Source organism: Epinephelus lanceolatus, chromosome 20 (genome assembly GCF_041903045.1).
Source record: "Epinephelus lanceolatus isolate andai-2023 chromosome 20, ASM4190304v1, whole genome shotgun sequence".
Classification (NCBI taxonomy): Eukaryota; Metazoa; Chordata; class Actinopteri; order Perciformes; family Serranidae; genus Epinephelus; species Epinephelus lanceolatus.
This window is the reverse complement of record NC_135753.1, coordinates 28,205,172-28,223,231: the sequence shown is the minus strand read 5'-3', so window position 1 is coordinate 28,223,231 and position 18,060 is coordinate 28,205,172. Positions and strand designations below refer to the sequence as shown.

General features: G+C 41.6%; 2 protein-coding genes across 7 annotated transcripts; one reads left to right on the top strand and one right to left on the bottom strand.

Moving 5' to 3' along the window:
• Window positions 1-386: 386 nt before the first annotated feature.
• Window positions 387-12,444, bottom strand: zfhx2 (zinc finger homeobox 2). 2 transcript variants are annotated; one of them, XM_033638604.2, is made up of 5 exons: window positions 12,296-12,444; window positions 9,995-10,153; window positions 8,704-8,767; window positions 4,174-8,387; window positions 387-3,494 (listed from the first exon to the last, which is right to left on the bottom strand). In XM_033638604.2, exons 1-5 carry the CDS (start codon window positions 12,299-12,301, stop codon window positions 3,069-3,071), a joined length of 4,869 nt encoding a protein of 1,622 aa, XP_033494495.1. In that variant the 5' UTR covers window positions 12,302-12,444; the 3' UTR covers window positions 387-3,068. The 2 variants fall into 2 exon arrangements, with proteins under 2 accessions (XP_033494495.1, XP_033494494.1); XM_033638603.2 differs by lacking the exon at window positions 12,296-12,444 and adding an exon at window positions 11,728-11,889.
• A 568-nt stretch (window positions 12,445-13,012) lies between these two features.
• On the top strand, window positions 13,013-16,545 carry thtpa (thiamine triphosphatase). Of its 5 annotated transcripts, none has more exons than XM_033638606.2 (5): window positions 13,013-13,113; window positions 14,973-15,038; window positions 15,427-15,496; window positions 15,770-16,264; window positions 16,392-16,545. In XM_033638606.2, exons 2-5 carry the CDS (start codon window positions 14,988-14,990, stop codon window positions 16,490-16,492), a joined length of 717 nt encoding a protein of 238 aa, XP_033494497.1. In that variant the 5' UTR covers window positions 13,013-13,113; window positions 14,973-14,987; the 3' UTR covers window positions 16,493-16,545. The 5 variants fall into 5 exon arrangements, with proteins under 5 accessions (XP_033494497.1, XP_033494496.1, XP_033494499.1 ...); XM_033638605.2 differs by having other exon boundaries at window positions 15,767-16,264; XM_078162728.1 differs by having other exon boundaries at window positions 13,028-13,113; window positions 14,970-15,038; window positions 15,767-16,264.
• Window positions 16,546-18,060: the final 1,515 nt, after the last annotated feature.

Below are 18,060 nucleotides of genomic sequence, written 5' to 3'. Positions count from 1 at the left end.
TAAACATGCTTTATGCAGGGTAGAGCAGCGGCTATGGTGTGTTCAGCTGAACAAACCACTCTTTGCAGGGCCTTGCAGTCCTGTTTCTGTACCAGGCAGTGATGTTCCCTGTCAGGAAGCTCTCCATGATGGAGGAGTAGGAATTCCTAAGTATTTGAGGGGATACCGGGGAATGTCCTCAGCTCCCAAGTCAGGCCTTCTGTGACGTGGAGACCAAGGTATTTGAAGCAATCCACCCTCTCCACTGAGGACCTATTGATATTAAGGGGGGCGTAGTTCCTTTGCTGCTTCTTCCCAAAGCCCATTATCATCTCCTAAATTTTGCTGACGTTCAGGAGTACGTATGATAAAATAAAGACGTACAACAGATATGCTTTGTTGTTCAATTGATTTTATTTCTTTTTCTGTATATCAAAGAAAGCATAATGGAGACCAAACACAAAAAGGCAGATACAAGTGAGGAGGAAAAAATAAGCTTAATCAAAAATCTAACAATTCATAACAACACTGCCATTATTATTGTTCAATATTCATAGGAATACCATACTATTTTTGAGCAGAGAGGTGGCATTTAAAACCATGATGGATCAATAATAATCAAAAACAGTGATGGGTAGTAATGATAAATCGTATAAGTAGTAGTACAGTTATAACAATAGTGATAATCAAAGTGACAATGAAACATAAGAGAATAAAAAGCAGATCTCCATAAAAACCTATCTAGTTTGGACAGTGCAACACCGTGTCTGTGTGTGTGCGTGTGTGTAATCCCAGTCTTGAAGTTAAAGCACTCCAGTCCTTGCTTTACACACAAGATACAGTTTCCAACAGGAGTACAAGTTATTACTCATGAAAGGACATAGTTAGCCTCCTTGTTTCAAAATCCACACCAAGTGACTCTTAATGTCGTGTTAATGGCTGTGTTCGTTTGAAATGTCTGTAGCTTGTGCAAAAATTGTGGACTAGTGCAAGTGTCAAGCCGTGGGATGTCCTTTACAGTTTGCATTTACCTCTCCTGCTCTCTGTCGACCTCAAGATTGCTTTTTGGTTTTTGAATGACAGAAAGCAAAGGGAGGATTACTTTGGAATATCAGTTATTTTTAATATATTTCTTTACAAAAGTTCATGTTTTTAGTTTTGCATTTTGTTAAAACTATCAATAGTAACATTAATATACAACTTAAATTGAAGGAAAACATCTTTAGTATGTTATGTGTCCTTCAACACAGCACCATCTTATTAGCTCTCAGTCAACACATTTAATGTTTCCCAATTTGCTTTCAAGATTTGAGTATCCATTAGTCCCTTAAGGATACTAGTAATACCCAACTCTCTCCCTTGTCATGATTTCCAGATATTAGATCTCATTTCACAGCACGTACATTACCAGAATTAGTAACTCTGTATCAAAACGGAACAAAACGAGGGGGAAAGAGTATGGGAAACAGCCCATTTCAAGCCCTGTTTTCTTTAATAATCTTAGTGGCTTGGCTTTTGACCTAAATAAAAATCTGTTAGAACAGTTTTTAATTGCTTCTATTGGCATTTATATAAATATTAAGGTAAATTAAATGAGTACTTACCTTCCTGTCTTATGCACAATATTCATGACAAAGAAAACTGGGAGTTAAAAAAAAATCTGTCTGACCCTCTGTGCCAGGTGAGGATGAAATTAATTCACTTACATTATATGAGAATCACCTAGGCTTGAATTTCTATACCTGGTGGTGTTTCTTTTTAAGGCTGTCATATTTCTAACACACCCACAGTAGGTAAAAACATTTATTTCCCCCAACAGGTTTGAAGAGCTGCATTTCAAAATGACACATACACCATTTGGAGGGAAATGAAAATCCACAGGATCAAAGAAATTCAATTTATAAAAACAAGATAGTTGGTAATTATGTAATTATAGTCCTTGGCCAAGAGAGTGCTGACAACTTTACAGGCAGGATTTGTGATGTTCTTGATACAGAATATGACATTCAAATATTTCCCCCAAAGATGAAAATAAAAGCATTTTGGAACAGAGCTCTTCTTCAGTTACACACCCAGGTCTGCTTCTTGCACATAATGCTCACACCTAAAGCATGTTTCATTGGACTAGCAAAAAAATCAATTTATTTCTTGTGATTTATATTAAGGCATCCGACATGCATTAATGTATCTTTCCATAAAGACACTTGCATTAGAATGCTTAAAAACATTTCAAACAAGGTAAAAATGTGTCAAAGTGCGGTATGCCAAGATTCTACCTTCCTCCGCCTCTCTTTTTGCCCCGTCTATTTGGATTGTCGTGAAAACTATGAATATGTAAATGGGTACAATTCAACAGCCCTATTCTCTCTTAAAGTACCTCTTTTTTTATCCCAATTGAGTGGACACAACACTCTTCAGATCACACTCCTGTAGCAAATAAAAAGGTGACAATTAATACCAGTTCTTCCTCTCCCAATGGTTCAGTCCAGTCATATTAGATCCAAGAAATCTTTGCCCTAAAAGTGAAAGTAGGCATGAGAAGAAAAAAAAAAACAATTCCACAGGAGAAAACTGGAGTTATTTATGCGAGTATTTCATGTTATTATCCCAAAAAGTATTTCCGGGCCTACTGTCAAATGGCCACTTCCAAAGAGGAAACGCTTTTGCATCAGTCTTTAGGGTAGCACAGTTCAAGCATGGCAAGTAGAGCGCCTTTACAAATTATAGGAAGGTCACTGAAGTAAGGTAATATATAACCACAGGCTTAGGACCAAAAATGTTGGGATAAAGTGTGTGAGGATTGAGGGAGACTTGAGATGTGTGCATCAATTATCAGACAGCAACTGAGTGAGTGTGAAGCAGCATGGGATCGGTCTGCTGTTGTATTGGATTCCAGGTAACTCTATAGATTAACGGAGTTTGAGTCTGTGAGGGTTGAGCAAGGGATAGCGGATGTAGGGGGAGCCAACTTCAAAAACTAAAGAATATTAGCTTTTGAGTATTAGTGCTCAAATTTGTTTATTAAAATCTGAGGAGCCCAAATGGGTCCGAGAATAGTCAGTGTGCAGACCAATCCTGATCTGAGTCTTTTAACTGTTGCTGGTGGCCGTCGGTGGAGGCGACTCAATAACCATCTCCCCTACTGAACTGGTTACCGGAGTAGAGTGAGGGACCTGTGAGACCGACACAATGCTGCCAGGTCCAACGCTACCGGTTCCATTCTTGTTCACGAGTGTCGTCGGCTGGCCAAAGTTAGTGGTTCTCAGGGTTGCCAGATGACGTGGGGAGAAGACGTGGGCCCTTGCTGCAGCCCGGGATTCAAAGGAGATGTTGCAGGCATCACAGCGGCCTGTCAGGGTCTCCTTTGGCACAGGCTGGCCGGCCACTGGGGAAGCTGAAGGTTCGGTAATTGTCAGCTGAACAGGTTTGGGCAGGATGGGACGATTGGCTTTGAAAGCGTTGTACTGCAGGTAGCTTGCTGAGCTCATGTCCACCTTCCCACCTGAAAGAGGAGACTGGGAATTGGAGAGTAGGGTGGAAAGACAGGACCAGAGATGGAAAAAGTTTAATGTCATTTAATATTAAGTTCAAATTTTGTTACAGGTTTTTCGACTGAACCATCTGACTAAAATTCAAGCCCTCTATAAAACTGCTATACGCACAATTTAGCAATTCTGTATTTTGACATCAATATTTTGTTTAGATGTTTGTTTTTGTAGACAGCAACACGTGTGTGTTCTTGAGCAAAAGGTTGAGTGCTCAAAACTAAGCAATATTTGTACTCCAAAAACTCAATATATACTATATTATTTTGAGTAATACCACAAACTATGGTAAAAACACTGAATGTCAACTGCAGTGTATACTGCAGAAAAAAATTAATATATAAAACAAAAATATAAATGACCTGAATTACTATTTGCTTGAAATAATTTAATTTCATAAAATCTTGTAAAACAAAAACAAGAAGTGAATCACAATATTTTTCCTTTTAAAGTCAATATACGAAATAAAAGCCCAGCCCTAGAATCAAAAAGGTGCAAAGCAGCAATAATGTGCCAAAGAGGAAAGGTTTCCTCATCAACATACCTTGCTATAAATCTAATTACTCTTTATTACTGTATAAACAATAATGAGTTTTTGTACCAAAGTCTTTAAAATATACTATGTATGCAAGTCTACTTGCCAACTTACCATTTTCTCTTGCTGCAGCCTCCAGCGCTTCTCCTTGGCTCTGGTGTTTTGGAACCAGATCTGCACCACCTTGAGTGGCAGGCTGAGCTCTGTGCCGATCGCCTCGCACTCCATGGCATTAGGGTGAGCGCAGGTCTCGTAACAGGACTGCAGAATGGACAGCTGTAGGCAGGACAAGTGTGTGCGTGGTCTACGGCTGGATGAATGGGGCAGAAAGCTGCTTTCTGTTGGACTTGATTTAGCTATGATCGGGGTGGTGGGGCTGGCCACTTTGGCAGAAGTGGGGGTATTCGGGCTAACTGGCGCGATACTGGGAGTGGGGGGCGGGGGGATGGTACGAGGAGGTGTGTGCGTTGGAAGAGCCAATTGTTCTCTTGACAGAGTGTTAATCTTAATGGGGATCTTGGGGGTCCAGTAGTTGAGCCCATTCTGTTTTTGTGGCACCACAGTTGTGGCAGGGGGCCTGTTGTTGATGGGAGTTGTGGGTAGCTTGGGAACCATGCGGTTAGTGGTCCCTGGTCCAGGACCCATCTCATTTTCATTGTCTTTCTCTTCATCAGTCTTTTCTTCCTCGCTTTCCTCTTCTAGCTTTCGTTTTTGGGCTGGTCGCGGGGCAATGGGGATTGGATCCTTGGGTGGTGCTAAAAGGACAGGGGTGTTGACTTTGGGTGCAACTTTGACCATAGTGACGTTGCTGGTGGTTTCGAGCTTGGTCTTTGGCACTGCAGAAGCACTGCTGCTCACAGGAGAGACTGTGGTAGAGGAAAGAACCTCCTTGGGCTTGATAGGAACTGGGGCTATTTTTTTCACCACGGCAGGTTTGCCCAGCTCCTTTACAGGCTCTCTCTCTGTTTTTATGAGGGTGCGCACAATTGGAGTAGTTGTAATGCACCCAGTGTTATTTGGAGCAGGCTTGTTGGAGAAAATGGGCTTGGAAAGAGGCCATGTAAATTTGATGAGAGGTTTGCCAACCGCTGCCAGGGTCCCATCACTGATGAATCTGACTTCGCCCTTTCGTTCCCTTGCCCTCATGTTCTGGAACCAAATCTGAACGACCTTCTTTGGAAGGTGGACCCACTCTGAAATCTGTTCAAACTCATGTTTCCCAGGATTTGGGTCTTTGAAATAGCAGCCATACAGAATGTCAAGTTGTTCAGCTTGAATGATGGTCCTTGACCGTCGCATATCCCGATACCTTTTTCCTTTGGATTTCCTCTGCTGCTGCTCCTGCTGCTCCCTCTCCTTTACCTTCTCTCTTTCCTTTTCTCGCTCCCTTTCCAATAGTGTGGCGTTCATTTTCTCTGCAGCCCTCATGTAAATACTGGACTTTGTCATGTTGTTACAGTTCACCAAATTAAAACTGCTGTTGGTAGAGGGCATGGAAGTAACAGGTTCAGGCTTCACCTGGACGACTACCAAACCTTTGGATGTGGGCCTCAAGCCAAGCCCATCCAGCAACTGTCCCTTCTGTGCTGCAATTTTATCAGCCAGAGATGATGAGGATGAAGCAGATTTTGAGTTGTTTTTTCCCATGCTGAGATCCAGAGCGGACTCACAGTCACCACCATTGGGCAGGTAGTGGGAAGTTTGGCTGTGGGAGGAGAGAGACTGTGAGAGAAGAGAACTGGAGAAGCGTGTGATCGTTGGTGGGTTAGAAAAGACGGGTACTTTGCTCCCATCAATCACTGAAGGAGTAAGAGAGAGAACATAGGGGCTTAGGAACTGAGTAGAAAAAGGAGCAAGGGACAGGGGAAGCGTGTGGAGAGCGCTGGTTGGAATCTCAGTGTGGGTCTGTGAACTTGGAGGATCCCCTTGGGCCTCCAACTCTAGATCCACATCTGGGTCCTGTCTCTCCTTTTTCACTTCCACCTCATCGCGCTCAAACTCCCCCTTTCGTTTTTTCCTCTTGGCTCCCTGACCCCCTCCGCCCTCCTCGTCTTCATACTCGTCCTCTGCATCAGAGAGAAACACAGTTGTGGAGCGCAAGACCTTTCCTCCACCTGGCCCTTTATCACCGTGGACTTCCCACTGAGCTTCATCTTTAGCAGGGCTCTCAGGACCCTCCCTCAAAGACCCATTCTGACTTTCCTCGTCAGACACAATGACAGAGGTGTACACCTCATTTTCTGAATCAGAAGTGAGACAGGAATCTCCCTGACCCTTCCTTCTCAAATCCCTCTGTCTGCGTTTCCCTCTTGTACTAGACAAATCCATCGCCTGACTACCTGATGCTTCAACATCATCCTCACCTTCTGCTATAACCAGTGAGCTTTCCTCATCATCATAGTCAATGTCAGAATTTTGGGCATGTCTTGTAAATCCTGCCAAGCTTTGCAAGTGTTCTACCTCTGTTGCCCTCTGCCTCTGTTTTGCATGTCGGGCTTGGCTCAACCACCTACGTACCTCCTCCTCAGAAAGCCCTACCTCTCTGCCCAGTGCCTCACAGTCTTCATGGGGAGGACTTGCAGCATCAGCCTCACTACGTGACTCAAAGAAGGCCCAGAGCACTTCTGACTGGAACTCTGACAGCACTGGAAGGTCTGGATAAATTGATCCCATTGCATTACAATGGGGTCGAGTTTGGTTGTTAGTTAAGGCATTTGTACTCGGGCTGGATTTTGGGGTGCCAAGTGAGCCACAAGGGCTAGTGCCTGATTGTGATTTTTGAGGAGTTGAATCAGGGCTAAGTGTAAGGTTTAAATTTAAAGGACTGAGGCTTGAGTTGCTGGGCACAGATGCAGAAGGCGAGAGATTCTTATTGCGGAGGCTCTTCTCTGTGCCCGCTGGGGAGAGACTGAGGCTAGCTGCTTTATCACCTTCCAGGTCCAACTGATTAGTCGAGCTGTCTCCATCTGTTGTGCTATCTCTATGTGCCTTCGCATTGTCTTCATTATTCTCAACCTTCACTTTGCCTTCTATATTAGGACACTGTGCAGATTCTTTACTGTCCTCCTCCTTAAGTTTTTCTGTTTTATTGTTCTCTGTAGTCCAGTTATTCCTGTCCTTGATCTGATCTGAGACCTCCTCTTCAACAGTCTCACTATCCTGCCTTTCTTGTTCTTTCTCACACTTCATAGTCTGTTTTTGCTCCTCCAGGCAGGGCTGTATGTTTGTTGGAACTCCTGCAGAGGGCCACTGGTTCTGTAAGCTGTTAAGTCTTTGGGTTAGGAGGGCTTGCTGGGCTGTGCTGAGACCTACGAATGGCACACACTGGGTTAGGAGCTGGCCCTGCTGGTTCTCTTGGTGCTGCTGGGTTTGGGCTTGGAGCCCATTCAAGATCAAGGGCATGACCATTTGAGGCTGAGGCACAAGCTGAGGCACGGCGGCACCAGGAGCAGCACCGGCCGTGAACAGGGAGGGGAGGAGGGAGTGTGAGAGGGTGTTGGGACTGGATGTGAGGAGGGTTAGAAAGGCTGAGACCGCCTGAGCTGAGGCCACAGGGGAGGTGAGGAGGGAGGGAGCCACTTGTGAAGTTTGGATCTGCTCTCCGTCCTTTGTAGGAGTAACCATCAATGTCCCAGGAGCAGCACTGTTGGTGGTGGTAACTAACTGACTGGTTCCACTTCCAGATGTGGTCACTACAGTGTTTAGAGCACTGGTGGTGGTACCTCCCAAACTAGCAGTGGCAGCTGTGCTGTTTGCAGCATGTGCGGCAATTCCAGCATTTCTGCTGCGGGTCTGGTGCAAGACAGATTTCATATGGCTCTCAAGGGTGATGGCATGATTGTAAGAGACTCTACATACAGCACACTGGTAGGGCTTGTTTGATATATATGGCCGAGACAGGACAGGAACTGAGGGAGATGGGGGATCAATGTCCCCACCTTGTTTTGCAGAGCCTGTTGTCATCCTCTGAATGTGGGATGCAGAGTTGTAATGAACTTTCAAGGCAGTTCTGCCGGGAAAAGTTTCCAAGCAGGCATTGCATTTGAATGACTGGGTGTTATTTTCAGCTGGCACACCATTTTTACCAACTGACTTTTCACTAGCGTCTGGGCTTTCTGAGTTTTCAGTTGCGTTTTGCTGTTTGGCTCCTGTGAGTTGATTTCCCTCCTCATCTGGCTCTGGCTCAGCTTCACCTCCCTCCTGTTCCATTATTCTCTCTTCCTCCATCTCTTTGTCTCCAAGCGTCGGGGTAGCGTCTGAACTCTCACTAGATTGGCAGGGATCTGAACTGACGTCTTCAGCGTGCTCCAGTTGTGAAGATTCAGCACCTGATAAAACAAATACACAGGTTTAACTTTTATGTTTGAGTAGATGGAATTCTAACTGATAACAGAAGTGAACATTTGCATACTGAAAGTAATAGTTTACACAATTTTAGAGCTACAAACAGATCCACACCATAATAATTCCTTTTATGGAGTAAACCAGGTTTGGTTGGGTAAAATATATCAGTAATTCACATCAGAGTCATTATGAGAACATAAAGAAATGCATGAATGTGTTTTTTTACAGTCCTTAATTTTGTGATTTTCTTCTCATGACTTAAATACTTTTTTTTAAAAAAAAAGTATTTTCCACACTCACCTGTAGACTTTAGAGCACTTTTGTCCTCTTCTCCTCTTCCACTGGCACCCTGTTTTATAACAGCCTGTTAACAGAAAATGAAAGGAGAGGATCAGCAACATTCCCACTGCAAACTTAACTCTGCAACGTCTCCATGCAGATGAGCTGAATGCTATGTAGCTTTTGAACGGCTCAGCATTTGGGCGTGACTCATTGATGTGTGGTTGTATTACACATAGCATGCTTGGCAAGCCTTTAATTTACAAATTACCCTAAAGGCATAAATTAGGCAGTCTTTGATCAATTCATCCACCAATAAAATTCCCTCTATTTCTCAACACTTAAAATACTAAATTGTCATCGACCCATTACAAACAGTGTGTTCATGCAGGTGCTTAGTTTTGTTTTTGCTTTGTTTTTTTTCCTTCTCAGGAAATACTTTCACACTGACATATCTGGTAACTGGTTAGTCTAAACAATGAAGTATTAAAACTATCCAATTAATGAATACTAAACTGCCGACTGCCAAATGTTAATCTGCACAAAAAGTCATGAACAGAAACATCCTCAACATTCATAATTCAAAATACTAATTACTAATGTATTAACAGATTCTGCATAAGTAAGTGTATATGTTCCGCAGTTGTGTTAAAACTAATTCAAATTACTTTAAGCTTGGGTTCTCTAGATAATAATTTTATTAAGACACATATTAGACCATCTATGTTAAGACAGACATAAGTGCAATGTATTACACCATGATATGAATTTCAACAAGCGCTCACCCACAATACTACCTATTATTACCTACCACTAATGTCTTATTAACCAATAATTACACATTAGAACATCAAAGGATAAATATTTTGTCTCACTTGTGTTTATTTTTTATGGTGTATGGGTGACTAACCTAGGGGATTAATAATGTTATCCATCATTGAATGGTTCCTCTCTCACATACTATAATATATATGACAGAGGGTGGACAGAGTAATAAAAACAAATTATAACACAGTAGCCTAGCAGTGAATACTGATTTGGTGAAGTCTGTATGTTTTCAAGAGACATTTTAAATGTTGGTAAAAGTTGTGACCACTTTGAAAATGCAGTTTTTCCTGCCACATCACATAATTTGTATTGACTGCAGAGCTACAGCATTACAACACATTTGATATTTTGTCCAATCCCTGTTTATCAGCCAGCAACAAGTGGGCTCATTAAACATTACGGTCACAATTGTTGCACTACCAAAAGTAATTAAGTTCCGCCTTTCAGGGAGTATAGACTAGCCATACCGCCCAGCTGTACTTACAATGTCCAGCAGTTTGTCGACACAAGATGGAAGTACACTGTGTTGCTCAGTGAGATGAAGAGATAGGGAGGATCTGTTGGGTTGCCTTTTTTGGCACAGGGGGCATAGCCACGCTGCCACCCCATTACTTTCACTGCTCACTGTCTCACCAGCCTCCTCCTAACCAAAAACAACAACAAAAACAAATGTAAAAATGCTAGAGAATACTTCTCTTTCTGGAGCGGTTACCATTTATCACAAATGCAGAATAGAAAAGAGGATATAAAGTCAAATGTGATGTGAGGAAGTAATTTAAGCAAGATCAAAAGGGGAGCTGCACCCACCAAGACAAAAGTATACACACCTTAGGTAGGTGACCAACATTTATCATGCATTGTCATGTTTAACTATTTGAACCTACAATCAGAGGCCGGTCACCATACCCTTATATAGGCATATCTTGTTTAACAATAAAACTAATCCCAGATCAGTATCTCATTCTTACAGGTCTCTGAAGTTCCATTCAACATTAGCCATGCTTTGTAGGTAGGGTTCCAACATTATGTCTGTTAAGACTGTATCAAACAACACAATAATGCAGTTATTGAAATTACGCCTTTAAAAGGAGCATGCATGTAGTGCCTTTAGTAGGTTTGACATTGCAGTGTTGTTAACTCTAAATAAAAGATTCACTGTTTTCTACATCTTTGCAATCAATCCAACTTCCACAAACTGATCTGGCATCACATGTGCAAATGAAATGTATTAAATGCAGAATATATTGCAGCAACAATCACAATCATTACATGCACTGCTTAATAATTTACAATACAGCCTGTAAAACCACTTATTTCTCCCAGTTTTGACCAGCACAAGGAATGTGGTCGATATATTAAATATGATCTGAAATCATACTGCATAAGCCTCAACGTGCATGATCAAATAACTGTAACTCCCACGCAGTTTTAAGCAAGTCAAAATAGACCACTAGTCTGGATTTTACCACACGGCTTTGATGTATTTTTCCCGCAAGCATTCATGATCCAAAACGCAACGAAGAGAGCAAACCATGCCCATGAGGAGAAATACCAACACAGCCACAATCCTCACTTCCTCGTCATGCCAATTAGCAAGCTAGCAGGGTTATATGAGCAGATAATGTTCCGACAAGTCCATATCTGCAGATTATATCATGTTTAAGAGCTCCTCATCAAGAGTTTCATAATTAAAAGCTAAGATATAACCAGACTGACATTTCTCTGCTCATAGTTGCCTAATTAATGAGCAGTCTAATTAGCTATGCCGACCAGAGACGAATCAATTAGCTAGCAAGCTAGGTTGAGAAGCCCCCCCTGTAACGTCGCATTACAGTCGTGTTTCTGGAAATGCTGGTTAGCTGTTAGTTTACAGAAAATAACCCCGCAGTGATAGCCAGACACTTCTCCGAAACTGCAAAACACAGGGCAGACGTGTGCATTATCTCGCTGCTGGCTCTCTGGACGTTCAGCAAATTAATAAACAAATAGGGGTTGAGCTAATAACAGTCGTGTCACTTTGCTAGCTAGCCTGTTAGCAAGCAGAGATAATTAACCGCTCCTCAAACTGTCTCCAACTGGCTAGTCTCCACTCCCTACAAACTCTGCCTGGTCCAGGTGGGAACTGCAGCTTCAATACACCGACCGAGTTCACGCAGGATAGAAAATAGTCTCACTAGGCTTCAGATCAAAAACCTCGGCCTCGAGTTATATCCTTACCCCTCTGATTGTGGGCTGCCAATCGGGCATCTAGTGTTGCACCGCCCGCCGCCTGCTGCTCAACAGCGCAAATTGAGGCCTAGCCGGACTAAAGCCATTTAATTAATGAACGTGGGCTCCGTTTACAGATGTGTTAGAAAACACTCGCACCCCCTCCTCCCTCGCCGCCCAGCAGACCCCCTTTTGACGCGTCCTAGCGCTCAAATCCATACCTTAAACACTCACGGTGCAACACATGGCCATTTAAACTATCATTTTAACAGCTTCAAGCCGTAATTGGCGAAAGAATTAAACGCTAAAAAGCTACTTGAAGCGGAGTACGTGCGCCGCGGTCGCCTCGACGATGGGGGTGGTGTAGGGAGAGCAGACGAAACAGAGACGAGAGGCAGAAAAAGTTTGGGATTTAATGTTGGATTTCTATAAGGGATCGGATTAGTATGGGGCACAATCCGTCGATTGCTCGATCCTCTATCAGTCGCAGGCCACTCTCCGCGCTCAAATCAGCACAATTAACCGATCGCGAATGACGTTTAATTAAGTTCAGAGCAATTAGCTAATGCGTTTTTACCTGCATGGTCGCCGCTCCAGCACGCACACACACACACGCTTCCTCCGTGGCTCCTCAGAAGTGAAAAGTTTTCTTGCCTGCCCTCCCTCTCTCTGTGTCTCTCCTCTCTCTCTCCTGTTCTCCCCCTCCCTTCATTCGCCCTATCCCTCTCTCCTTCCCCTCTTCCCTCTAGTAAACAGACCACAGCTCCCCCCAAGGCTGATTGCTGACATTCAGAAGGGACAGGCACGGCTATCAAATCCCTTATGTAACCCCGCAGATATTAGAGATTATTAATGTATGTTGAAACACCCAGTGCTTATTGAGCCATACAGATAAGTCAGTATACAAAAAATGCATGAGATAGTTTAAAAAAAAATGTGTGCCGATGTCTAGATTACACGGAATCCCCTTTAATGTGAAACCTCGTTTTTACATTAAAGGTGAATAAAAAGCGAGTCCCCATTCTGCCAACTTGGATTATCACAAAGAGTGTGACGAGTTAATTAAGGCTGAATAATAGAGATATGACCGCGGAGCCTCATCTCGGCAGCGCGCGTGCGAATTATGACATGTTTTCAATCAAATGATAGGTGTGGCGCACATCAACAGTCGAGTATGTGGAATAAATATTTATGAAGCAGAGGGGATTAAAACTGCACCATCTGTATGCCCCTGCGTTACTGGGACAGGAAGTGATGTTCCTGAATACCCTGATAGGTGGCTCTAATTGCGCCTGTGCAAAATGAACTTCGCTGACGTGTAGGGGCAACTCGGATTGATGTGTCGCGCACTTTTTGGTGCCGAATTGTTTGGATACGAGGACGTGACCTGTGAAGGTGTGTGAGAGTGCGGTTTGATACGCGGGTGGTGATTTTAAAAACTCTGTGTTTCAGTTTGGTGATTTTGAATTGGAATTCATGCATGAGTCTGCAGCAGCAGCTCGGACTGAATAATCCGAGCCTGATTATAATGACACCGGTGCGGCTACAGGAGCTGCTGTGCTGCTGTATCACTGCTTTACTGAAAATAAAAATAATACTAAACAGGATGTGAACTGTACAAAACGTAAAACTACGCAGACAACCCAGAGAAAATAATGGTTAGGCTACATGTTTTGGTGGGAGGAGTAAACTGATCCTTTACTTAGGTAATACCACCATGCATAAATACTTACATATTCAAATATTTACCACTGTTAAAGTACAGAGGATGCTGAAAGAGTTTATATTATTATACTAATATTAATACATTAAATATAGCATTGTTGTTAGATGATTATTACTGGTGCATAACTGTGTAAGATGCATTTTTATTGAAGCAAGTTGAAGTGAGGGTCAATAAAAACAATATTTTTGGTAGCTTTCTCTATAAAAGTGCATCATGTTTCAGATTTTCAAATTTTATATGTAATATCCTAATCTGCAAATAAACTACCATAAAATTTAAATTAACAGCCCGGGGCTATTATTTGCTTAAATCACTGCAATCAACAAGCCTATATTTGGGACAGGTATCTATATGGGACAGGACTTTAATTCCTTTCACACAAAACTGTTGCTCAGCAAAGATCAGGAACTGCAATTGAATTGTTTATTTAAACCAGTCTGAATATTACTCATTTAAAAATTAGGTTTCAGATAATGTATCAGTTTTGAATCATTTGATCTAGCTCTGACACACAGCGCATCAGAGAGATGTAGAGTTCCTGCACCTGGCGTATCGACACAACACCACTTTATCCTGTTAAAACAATACTCACAACTTAAATAGATTTTTCTCAAAAACCTTTTATATTGTTTTGATCTGAGGACCCTTATGGACTAAAGGAATATGAAGAACTTACAGGGTAATCGAAGAATGGACCCAACAACCCGGTTTTATACATTTGAAGAACTTCTATAAAAAAAAAAAAATGAACTGCTTGGCAACCAGACCATTCCTCTAATTGAGACAGGCCTTTATTTGTCAAGATGTGTCGCCACACCGGGCTAGTAAAAGGGACTGGGCATTTAATTGGGACTAGGCTTTTGAATGACGTTTTACGGTAGTTAATAAAGCTGTTCAGTAAATATAAAAAGTACAATATTTCCATCTGAAATGTAGTTAAAACTGAAATGCCAAAGGTTCCTCAAAACTGCACTGTTCTTCCCGCACTACTTGAGTGAATGTACTTTCCACCATTGGTTCATATATGATTAATAAAACAAAAAGTATGTAAAAGAGCTTTTAACTTGTGACTTGATTTTGGCATTGTTATTGTTAAAACTTAGTGTTTGGGGTAAACTTATGGTGTTTCTAAAAAAAACTGTCAAACAACAAAATAACAGTTAATACTACAATACTAATGATAGTTTGTTTTTTGGCAGAAATGGAATATAACAAAATAAGAGGGGTTTTTTTTGTGTGTGTGGAAAAATCGCAAAAAAATGTGTTTTCATTACCCTAGAATGATTTGTTTATATCAGCATATGGAGTGATTCCTTGTCTACAGAGATCACTATGTTGCACCAACATGTTTCTACAGTAGCCCATAGCAGACAAACCAAACACTGGCTGTAGATATAGAGCTATTCCCATTTTCACACTGGCCACCTCCGCAACGAGTAGCATTGGAAAAACACTAATTTGTAACATGAAACTGCTTTATTCAGAATTTTTACCCATTTAAATCATTGGTCTGTTTGTTTTGGAGAAGAGAAGAGCTCTGCAGATGATCTGGCTCATGGTCAAAAACCTCCTGAACATCTGGGTCAGGAAAAAGGTGAGCACACATTAGCAGGCGCTGGGTGAGCAGCCTGTCTGTGATGTGCCAAACAGCAAAGGAGAAGCTCTGATTTGTGACTAAAAACTGCTTTGCTCTGTGTTTTTACCAGTTTTCACCACCTGGTCCGTTTCTGCTTTCATTAACAACCTCCTGAACATTGAGGGAAATCTAACCGAGAGAAGTTGATGCTGGTTGCTGTTTGCAATCCTCACCACTAGATGCCACTAAATCCCTCTATATCTTGAACATTGGACCTTTAATGAAAAAAACACATTCTTATATACAACTTAACCTGCCTATTAGTTAACTTACTTAAAAGATAGTCAATCCTAAAGCTTGTAGTCTTTAGCTGGATTTCATTCAGTATTGTTGTTTCTCATTTCAGATGAGTGTGGAAGTGGAAAGAAAATTTGTGTGCAATGCTGACACTCTGAAAACTCTGGAGGAGATCGGGGGTACGTGTTTAATTTGTCTCCAACACATCTACGCATGGATGACTTTAAAACTGAGGCATTTAACCGATGCTGTGATCCAAGTCAACTTCTAAATGGTCACTGAAGGACTTCATTGAATGGCACTAATTGCTGTGGTTTGCACTGTAACTGTAGTGACCCTGGCCATCTGTCTCTTGTTAATAATGAAGTTAAATTATCTGTATCAGCCTCGTTAGTATTTCAATATTTATTTATCCATTTATCTTTCTTCCTCCCTCTTCTTTTATTCAGCAGTGTGTGTTGGTCAACGCCAGTTTTGTGACCAGTACTTTGACACCTCAAAGTTTGACTTGACTTTGAAAGACATTTGGCTGCGTAAACGTACAGGATGCTGGGAGCTCAAGTGCCCAGCGGCAGTCAACGGGACAGAAGAGAAGTCTGGACAACAATCTAAAGCGGCAGCACTGTGTTCCCGCTACAAGGAGATAACCAATCTGCCTGAAATTCAGCTGAGAGTGAAGGAGGTCATTAAAGCTGTTTGTGAGGATGGAGAGACAGAGACAAGCCCCTCACAGGAGGATGAGTCTTGGCTGAGCAAAATGAATCTGGTGTGCTTCGCAGAATATACAACAGTGCGGCGGTCATTCACTTTAGAGGAGGAGGGGGTGAAGATAGATCTCGACCAAGCTGACTTTGGCTACCATGTGGGAGAGATAGAGGTCCTGGTTCCAGAGGGAGGAGATATGCAGTCTGCCTTGGGGAAGATTGAAAGAACGGCTAGGAAACTGGGTGAGCTCAAAGCTGTCAAACTGCCCAACCCTTTAGATAAATACAGCACATTCAGTATCATTAATTATATGTATCAATGTCAATATCAATGTGTCACTCTGTGACCTGCTTTCCTTCTACTTCACAGGTCTGACTGGAGATCAGCGAGTTGAAGGAAAAATGCATGTTTACCTTAAAAAAAAATACCCAGAACACTATGCAAAGCTGCTGAGTGCACATGTTTTGTAAGACATATTATACATGATCTCTAACTGTTAGGATTAAAGCTGGGGTACGCAGAATGTTTTCTCTCCATCTCTGAAATTCTTTGCCAATATTAACATGAGTTTTATTTTGTTTATTGTCAGACTCTTTTTGATAAGTTTATCATCCTAATGGGTTGCTTTGCAGTGTTTGCAATTGTTGACAATGCTGAAATAGCATCTTTCTCTGCAGGAGGATTCTCCATCATTGAAACAGGGTTTCACCAAAGGGATGTGCATAGCACGCTCATCTACATTTGTAAACAGCAGAAAGGAACGCCCTCTCTCTGACAGACAGTTGAGCTATCCAATCATTCATTCAACCCAAATGAAATGATTGGATGGCCATATTACAAGCCTGTGACTTTTTGCTTTTTTTCTCATTTCATTTATTGATTGCTGTCGGGATGTAAAGAGAGTTTTAAAGAATGTGAAAAAAAGCTTCTAAAATAAGTTGCTTTTAAGATGTACATAATCATATCTACAATACTGAGGTATTGTTTATTAGAAATCCTAATTTTATTAAAATTTAGAAAATTTAAAAAGACTAATTCACTGACTTCACACTGTATTCACTGCACGAACCTGAATCTCTCAAGACATTCGCTGAATTAGTTACTTTAGAAAACAGCAAGAGGCCCTTATAATTTACACTTGCAGGATGCTCAATGGCTGCGTCCTATACATATGGGTTGAGTGAGATGAAGTGTGACTACTGGAAGTAAATTGGGTACCATACTCTAAGTTAACTATTATTGATGATTGTTTGTTGCGTGTTGTATTAAAAAGACGATGATTAAACATCTTAGACACTCTCAGATGAAGAGCAGGTAACTTTGTGTTTCACCCACAGCACAAGATGAAGGTCAGAAACTTTTGCTCTTCATGCTGATTTCAGCAGCTGGATTTTTCTTGTTGTATAACAAATGATTTGGCTGTGCAAATATGGCTGCCCTGGTCTTACATCATCAAGCCTCCTGTGTGATCTCATTTTCTGCAGCAATCACTCTTTGCTAGTTTTCAAAAATGTAAAAATCTTAACATTCATGGGAATGTTTCAACAATTTGTACCATCAGGGTTTGTGCTGATCCTTAAAAAGCTTTAAAAGGGGATTAAATAATAATAATAATAATAATGATAATAATAATAATACATTTTATTTATACAGCGCTTTTACAGCTCTCAAAGACGCTTTACATTTAAAACCAAAGAAAAGAAGTAAAAACATGTAAGTGCAAAGAGATAAACAGAAGACAAGGACAATATAAAACAACAAGGTGCAAAAGCATAGTGCAAAACAAAGAAAAGGAGGGCACATGAGGAACCGAGAACGAAAAGCTAATGTTAAAGGTTAAAATCAGATTTGAAAAGGTGGGTTTTGAGGAGTGATTTGAAGGTGGATGGATTTGGACAGTCACGGATGTGTATAGGGAGGGTGTTCCAGAGGGAGAGGGCGGCTATGGAGAAGGCTCTGTCGCCCCAGGTTCTATGAATGAATCTAAATGTCTGAAATCATTCTTTAATAAGTCTTAAAAATGCTGAACCATGGGAAG

What these genes read in the sequence shown, in the direction of transcription:
- zfhx2 (XM_033638603.2), bottom strand. Translation starts at nt 11,757, where the DNA reads ATGCCCGATTGGCAGCCCACAATCAGAGGG. An exon ending in TCGACAAACTGCTGGACATT is followed by an intron (nt 8,768 to 9,994) that starts GTAAGTACAGCT and finishes TTCTGTTAACAG; the next exon opens with GCTGTTATAAAACAGGGTGC. An exon ending in AAGTGCTCTAAAGTCTACAG is followed by an intron (nt 8,388 to 8,703) that starts GTGAGTGTGGAA and finishes TTGTTTTATCAG; the next exon opens with GTGCTGAATCTTCACAACTG.
- thtpa (XM_033638605.2), top strand. Translation starts at nt 14,988, where the DNA reads ATGATCTGGCTCATGGTCAAAAACCTCCTGAACATCTGGGTCAGGAAA. An exon ending in ACATCTGGGTCAGGAAAAAG is followed by an intron (nt 15,039 to 15,426) that starts GTGAGCACACAT and finishes TTCTCATTTCAG; the next exon opens with ATGAGTGTGGAAGTGGAAAG. An exon ending in AAGAACGGCTAGGAAACTGG is followed by an intron (nt 16,265 to 16,391) that starts GTGAGCTCAAAG and finishes TCTACTTCACAG; the next exon opens with GTCTGACTGGAGATCAGCGA.